The sequence below is a fragment of the Mercenaria mercenaria genome, chromosome 8, assembly GCF_021730395.1.
Source record: "Mercenaria mercenaria strain notata chromosome 8, MADL_Memer_1, whole genome shotgun sequence".
NCBI classification, from domain to species: Eukaryota; Metazoa; Mollusca; class Bivalvia; order Venerida; family Veneridae; genus Mercenaria; species Mercenaria mercenaria.
Window position 1 is genome coordinate 4,503,233 of NC_069368.1, and position 8,417 is coordinate 4,511,649.

The 8,417-nt window shown below is 36.5% G+C and overlaps 1 protein-coding gene across 1 annotated transcript; it reads right to left on the reverse strand.

Moving 5' to 3' along the window:
* Positions 1-857: 857 nt before the first annotated feature.
* On the reverse strand, positions 858-8,095 carry LOC123523158 (uncharacterized protein C3orf38-like). The gene is made up of 4 exons (XM_045300830.2): positions 7,861-8,095; positions 5,859-5,962; positions 4,401-4,487; positions 858-3,926 (listed from the first exon to the last, which is right to left on the reverse strand). The coding sequence occupies exons 1-4, from the start codon at positions 8,078-8,080 to the stop codon at positions 2,988-2,990; spliced, it is 1,350 nt and encodes a 449-aa protein (XP_045156765.2). The 5' UTR covers positions 8,081-8,095; the 3' UTR covers positions 858-2,987.
* Positions 8,096-8,417: the final 322 nt, after the last annotated feature.

Consider the following 8,417-nt stretch of genomic DNA (forward strand, 5'->3'; position numbering starts at 1 on the left):
CATTATTGTAGCTATAAATGCACAGTCATACAACAAAATGCTAAATAATCATTATTCTTTGAAGTTTAAAAGATAAATTTTTACAAACTTAACAACACACATTATATTTCAATATGGTCAATATGATTTTAATACTTGTGAAACCATTAACATTTTTTGAAGGCAAGGAGGCTAATTTTCATGGCTTTCATAGCTGTAGCAACTCTCAAAACTAAATGCCACCTGAGAAATAAAATACCTATTTATTGCATGTTCAAAGGGTGAAATTCACTAATTCGTATCCATCACAAAGACGTCCTGGCAAAAAAGAAAGAAAAAAAAGAGGGTCATGATGACCCTGGATCACTCACCTGAGTAATATGAGCTACATATTTTCAAATGTCAAACTGATGCTAAAATATTAAGAAAGTAGGTCAGTAGTTCATATTTATGGTCACTGAAAGTCAGTTTTAAGATCAGTATGCAAAACTTTACATGTCATTCCAAAATTTTAAGGATGATCTTAAAAAAACAAGAAAAATAGGTCAGAGGTCACATTTATGGGCACTGAAAGTCAGTTTTAAGACTGATGTGCTAAACTGTACAGGACATCCAAATTTCAAGTCTGTATCTTAAAAACAAGAAAGTAGGTCAGTAGGTCACATTCATGGTCACTGAAATTCAGTTTTAAGATCAGTCTGCAAAACTGTACATGTTGTCCTAGTTTTTGAACCCAGATGACCAAGATTCAAACTTGACCTAAAGATCATCAAGATTAACATTCTGACCAAGTTTCATGAAGATACAGTCATAAATGTAACCTCTAGAGTGTTAACAAGCTTTTCCTTTGTTTGGGGGGCCGGGTTTCCTTTTTTTGACCCCACCTGACCCAATTTGAACTTGACCTAAAGATCATCAAGATTAACATTCTGACAAAGTGTCATTAAGATATGGTCATAAATGTGGCCTCTAAAGTGTTAACTAGCTTTTCCTTTGATTTGACCTGGTGACCTAGTTTTTGACCCAGATGACCAAGATTCGAACTTGACCTAAAGATCACATTAACATTCTGACCAAGTTTCATGAAGATACAGTCATAAATGTGGCCTCTAGAGTGTTAACAAGCTTTTCCTTCAATTTGACCTGGTGACCTAGTTTTTGACCCCAGATGACCAAATATCGAACTCATCCAAGATTTTACTGAGTGTAACATTCTGACCTAGTTTCATTAAGATTGGGCCAAAATTGTGACCTCTAGAGTGTTAACAGTCAAATTGTTGACGATGGATGACAGACAAAGGGCGATCACAAAAGCTACCTTGAGCACTTCGTGCTCAGGTGAGCTAAAAACAAATGAAATGATTTCACAGTAAATTAAAAATTTTAACAAACAATAACATTTATATCCAGTATGGTATAGCTATGTGACAGATTATCTTAAGGTTCTTCCTTATATCTAAGGATTTTAATACCGTACATATCCTTTTAATGTCTATTTGGGCATTACATTTTGCAAAAGGGGGCATTAATTTTTTGTTTTTGTTGGATTCAACCTTACACCGACACAGTTAAAAGTCATATGGCAACTTTCCAGCTTTCCATGGTGGAGAAAGACCCTAGGTGCTCCTCAAACATTATTTCATCACGGACAGGCACCTGGGTTGAACCACCGACCTTCCGTAAGCCAGCTGGATGGCTTCCTCACATGAAGAATTCTACGCCCAAACCCCAAGTGAGGCTCAAACCCACATTGGTCAGGAGCAAGTAATTTGAAGTCTGCAACCCAAAGGGGGCACTTGTTAAGCTGCTAAATATAAACTATAAACCCAACATCTTACGAATGAATATTCACAATCATAGCACTACCACAGCACAGACACTCACTCCTTCATTTTTTTGTTTAGAAAATACTGTGAGGTGGGGGCATTAATTAGGGAATACTGGTATACAGTATGCTATATACATTCTTAAATAAAGCTCTAAAGATCACTAGTTTCATTTTTGATTTTGCACATCTGCAGTGTACTTTAACCTGTGAATAAAGATCATCTACCAATAAAGACTACTCATAGACTCTCTACCAAATCTAATACATGTTGTTTTTTTTTCACATAAAGACTTTGACCAGAAAATACCATTGTTCAAATATATAGGAACTCACACGTGAAAACTGTTATTAAAGGATTTCTTAACTTTCCAAAAATATCTCAAGTTATTTTGAATTATCAACAAAAAGCTATTTTGATGGAGTATTTCTTATTTAAGTTTGAACCAAGTACAGCTATGAAAAAGGTGTGATTTCAAGTGTTTTTTATCTCTGGACAACTGACCTTTAAATAATCAGGCATTATCACAAAAACAAGAGCTCTCCGTAAGACAGCCCGCTCGACGTTTCTCTGTGCTTGACTCAAATTACAGCTTTGCCAGTAATAACTTAATAAAACTTTAACCAAAAAATTCTAAGTTAAAAAGGGACATAACTCTGTCAAAATTCAAATCCTAGTTATGGGTGTAGACTTCGATAGTAAATAATTATTTTAAGTTTCAAGTCAAAAGCTTTGAAAGTAACAGAGATATTTGACTTTTTCAAAAACTTTAACCAAAAAATTCCAAGTTACGAAGGACATAACTCTGTAAAAATTCAAATCAGAGTTATGGGGATTGTTTCTCCTGGTGTTGACTTTAATAGATAATAACAATTTTATGTTTCAAGTCAAAAGCTTTAATAGTAACAGAGATTTGACTTTAATAAAAACTTTAACCAAAAATTTCCAAGTTAAAAACTCTGTCAAAATTCAAATCAGAGTTATGGGTATTGTTTCTCCTGGTGCAGACTTTGATAAATATTTTAAGGTTCAAGTCCATAGCTTTGATAGTAACAGAGATATTTGACTTTATCAAAAACTTTAACCGATGCCGACGCTGGGGCCAGTGCAATAGCTCTACTTTTTCTTCAAAAAGTCGAGCTAAAAATCAATAAATAACGATTCCACATACAAATTGTAGATTTAAACAGCCACCAAGGACATTATCTGACTGTCAAGATTTCCTTCGAGTTTCGGCATAGCGGTAGGTTTAGATGTTTTCACATCAAGTTTTATCATTTTAATTTTCCAATTGTTTTCAAATCGAGGGTCTTTTACGATACCAAACAACTGTTGGAATACACCTAAACAATCATTATTCCGATGAACTGTTCCACAGACAAGAATCATCACAAGTCCATGTTGGTTAGATTTCACATAAATACCATCCCTAGTTAAATTTGGGTTAAATAATACGTGCTCGTCTTTCGCAAAGGCAAGAAACCTTTGAGACACAAGTAGAGGTCCCTCTAATTTTTCTACATTTGGTTGTGGTGTGCATGAATTCAGAACAAGTGACACATCATCCCAGAAATGATGTGGTCCAAAGTCTCCCGGTGACTTTTGCATGCTTGGACAATGAGAGTTTAAATTTTCATAAAACCATTCTGCAAATTTTTCTCCAAGAGTCTGAATTTCTGAATTAACTACCTGTGTAGAAGGGTTCTCAATTTTTTGAGTAGGTAAAATATCGGGCATACTGCCACTTGCTTGGATTTGATCATGATTAAGCAGGTCTACTCCTTGGGGTCCCCTTTGGAATCCACTTTGTGAAGTTCTTGTTTGATTATGGATGTTGGTGACATTGACATATTGTTGAACATGTATATTAAATTGTGCTGGCTTGTTCCCTGTTTCACTCCCCTTTGCACCTCCTTGTGCTGACTGGTGCCTAGCACCTTGTGTATGTGAGGCATAGGATGGTGGCTGGTTGCCTATGTCACCCCCTTCTGCACCCTGCACCGAATGATTCTTAGCATTCTCTGTGTGTGAAGCATAGGATGGTGGTTGGTTTCTAGAATCTGGTGCCAACAGAGTGGATGAAGAATTTGGCGATGTGTCATCTTCAACATCTACGTCCATCTAATCAATGGAAAACAAATATTTATTTTGGTAACAAAATACTTGGGAAAATTTTGACACAGAGCAACTGGACATGGGTGCACCCTGCAGGAATTCTTTTCAGTATGTTGGGAAGATGACCAATGTCCTGGTCTTTGAAAATGTATGCACACACAACATAATATAATAAAAAAGACACCCAATTTTTTACAGTGAAAAGCAATATTTTTGCCACTTTATTTTGTTCAGTACAACTGAGAATCAGAGGATGTGAATTAAACATGATATTTAAGTGGCATCTATGCTCATTTTTGAAGTACTTTGTAACTACTGCTAATCGATTTTTGAAGAACAAAAAAACTCCATATTAGATTTTTTTCCATTTACATGAAATTTTTAGCAAATTTGCCTTTTTTAAAGCAAATATCTGTGTAGAACAAAAATATTTAAGTCTTCCCATAAGTGCCAGCTCTAAATTGTACCGTATAAACTTACAAAATCGCAATCCTGTATTGCTGTTCCCCATCTCTTCAAAATAGCCCTGATCAATCCAGACTTGTCTATTGTCACTGGCACAACAACCTACAAAAGATAAAATCAAAACACAAACCTGAGCTAAAGACAGTCTGCAAACAGAGGCCACTCTGCTCTAAAGAGCACTAGTTTCATTTCAAACTAAAATGCAAATAAAGTCCTTTTTTTATTATATATAGTCACCACCCTGTCCATCTGTCTGTCCATCCGTCAACTTCTTGTCCGGAGGATAACTAAACAAGAGTGCCAGAATGTCACAATATATGCCCATCACAGCAAATTTCTTTACACTAGCACCTGCATTTGCAAATGGAATTTTAATTTTGTGGTTGTTTAGTAATTATTGTCACTCTTGTTTTTCTAAGTCCACAAAATAACTCCTTACCAGGTAGAGATATCTTAAAATACACTTAAAATTTAAAAGTAGCATCTATGTTGTACCACAGAAAAGTGGTCTTGGTTTTTCCCTACGGTCAATTATAAAAAAGTTACAATATAAGTTATTTATAGTAACAACTAAAGGAAGTTAATCTTTAAAAAAAACAACAAATTTCAAGTCCACACAAAAATCCTGACCAGGTAGAGATAGGTCAAAATACACCTGAAAATTGGATGTAACATGCATGTTGTACTACAGGAAAGTGGTCTCGATTTTTCCCTACGACTAGTAATGAAAAAGTTACAATATAAGCTATTTATAGTAACAACAAAGGGAAGTAATTCTGAAGAAGGGACCTGCGTATGACACTCCGTCTCATGATGGTGTACAATTGTGCCAAGTTACAACAAAATCCCTCCATGCATGAAGAAATGCTCCGGACAAAGTCATTCTTGTATCTGACCTTTGGCCTCTAAGTGTGACCTTGACCTTAGACCTAGGGAACTGGTTCTTGTGCATGACATTCCGTCTCATGATGGTGAACAATTGTGCCAAGTTATATCAAAATCCCTCTATGCATGAAGAAGATATGCTCCAGAGAGTCATTCTTGAATTTGACCTTTGATCGCTGTGTGACCTTGACCTTAGACCTAGGGACCTGGTTCTTGCGCATGACACTCCGTCTCATGATGGTGAACAATTGTGCCAAGTTACGTAAAAAATCCCTCAATGCATGAAGAAGATATGCTCCTGACAAAGTCTGTGGACGCCGCCCGCCCGCCCATCCGCCTGCCAGGGGCGTTCCTGTAATACGTCCCGTTATAAAAAGTATTGAGGGTACCAAGTGGCAGAACTCGAACAGGAAAAATATATCTCCCCCAGTGGTGTGTGTGTGTGTGTGGGGGGGGGGGGGGGGGGGGGGGGGGGGGGGGGGGGGGGGGGGGGGGGGGGGGGGGGGGGACAAAATATATTATGTTTATTTGTAAATTTTTTATAAGGAAAGCCCTGTGGGTGTTAATAACAGAATATATTGTAATAACCTGTTGATCAGCCAGATACTTGAAAAGTAGATCCCTCTTCACTTTCTTTCTCTTCAGCAGATCTACTGCTTTTGGTGTATACTCTATAATAGCCTTCAATGCCTCTGTAAATAAAATATCTTTTATCAAATATCAAAGTTTCACCCTATGATTCAATTCTTAGATTATCAACAAGAAATGTGTTACATCAGTGAATAAAAATATAAATTTAAGCCTTTCAACAACACCTTCCACTTAAACTATTTAACTATGTCCCAGCAGAACCTCAATCTATGCTTTAATGTATCTATTTCAAACATTTTCAAAGCCAGCAAATGAGGATGTTTATATCATTTACAGTATCACTGATAAAATAATGTACAAGTTAATTACTATGTTAGGTTTATAAGTGTCACGATAGTACGTGTATAGGCCAATTCCAACTGCCTTGCTGTTGGGTTACCCTTTAGCGAAGTGGTTAGAGTGTCCACCTACTGATCACGAGGTTCAAGGTTCGAGCCCCAGTAGAGACCTTGGTATTTTCTCTCCTACGGTTTACTTTTATTGTGTCAGAAGTGTTTGTCGAACTCATGATGTGGGCAGTGTCATTCTGGAGAGCTAGTGAGCTCTGAAAAGAAAAGGTGGGAGAAGTGTAGTGATAGTAGGTTTATTGGCCACTTCCAACAGCCTTGCTGTTGGGTTCACCCTTTAGCAACGTGGTTAGAGTGTCCGCCTACGGATCAGGAGGTCCAAGGTTTGAGCCCTAGTAGAGATCTTGGTATTTTTCTCTCTCAAGGTTTACAGGGCTTTCAGTTGACTCGAGGTCCCGGGTTTTGACCTGCGAAAATCGATAAGAACTCGTATTTGACCAGCATAGAATATGCCCCGTGCGTCGGCTTGACTCGCGGAAATTTACTTTGATGCGAAAGTTCTGCCCCTTGTCGATCAAAATCCCAGTTAAATTCAATATTGTTCGCCGGCAAAAGCGGAAGTATGGCAGTAGGAGCGTCGTATGTTAATTAGCTACTGACAGATGTCAATCACGCCACGCGCTGACTGACACGTGGTCATTTCGCGGTTTGTTTTTAGTACAATAATGCCCGGTCATTATCAGAGGTGTCTACTGATCAATGTGTAAAAGTTTATTGATAAACAATGCAGCCTTAGATTATCGTGTTTGTACCACTTGTTAATTATTTTGTGTGCTTGATACCATTACATTAGCCGGTCAGCCGTCACGATCTATAGCAAATTTATTATCATTGCTGAGGCTTTGTTTGGTCCAAAGCAAATTAAATGCCTTAAATGAGCAGGAATTATAAGTGGTATGGTGATAAAATGAAATTTAAAACAGGTATTTTATCAAGAATTTTAAATGTTTACTTTCGTTTTCCATATTTGTCACTCATTTTCGCGACCGCCATTTTCGGACATTTTTTTTTCGTTTCTTAAAACATTTTTCTAGCACAATCTAAATAAAAAGCCAATAAAAAGTCTGCATTTACGAAAAAATATAATCACTGTTGCCAATGCAGCTCTTATTTAGAATTTGCTGAGAATAAAATCATGAAAAGCACAAACCCCACCCACCTTTAGGAAATGTGCAAACTAAGCCAACAAAAATATGAATTGCTTTTAAGAAAAAATCTGTAATGACTGTTGTCATTATTTTAGATAAAGTCTATGGGAGTTGCATTAATAACAGTGTAGCTTGACCCCTGAAAAGCTGATCTTGACTCTTGAAAATCTGATTTTGACCCTTGAAAATTTGGGCTGAAGAGTCAAATTTTATTATTATGAGTATGACTCTTGAGTTTCAGAACCTACCGAAAGCGCTGGGTTTACTTTATAGCAAATGCCTAGGGAAAGAAGAGTTAGCAGATTATGTAAAGAGATCAATTATACCAATTACCTAACTATTTAAGCCATAGGTTACACACAATCCTTACGATGTCTAAACTCCAATTGGTGACAAGTTGGAATATTTCTATCCGAGAACTACTACACTCGGCTATATATTTACCTGACGTTCGCGACACTTGAATTTGTTTCTTTGTTGTAGTGTCAACTAGAGATAAAAGATCAGGATAAGTAAGCATTTCAAGTATCTGTTTGCAACCTTCTTTTTCCGATTTATTCATCATTTTTCTTGTTGTTTTTTCAAGTTTCTGTTTTAGGAATGTTGTTGTTGTTGTTGTTATTGGGGGAACAACAGGCACAAAACCACTAACTTGAATTACCATTGCGGATATCACCCAGTTTCAAGATTTCAAGAATATTTACAAAATAGGTGTCAAACACCTTTATGAGGCAATGTATGCCTCTTTCTCATACTTTTGAAGCTTCTCGCTGATCCGAGAAGTTGGAAAACTTGCATTTGCAGCTATTTTGCAATTCTATTTTATATGTTTGTTGTGGCAAACCATATATGACAGTTGAAAAGGGATAAAAAGAAAATAATATTCTTCACATTAAGATAAAAACATGCATAACTGAAAATTTTGGAACATAATTTGCTTGTTTTCAATATTTTTTTTTTTACTTCTTTGTTTTAAATCACTGGTTTAATATATTACCTTC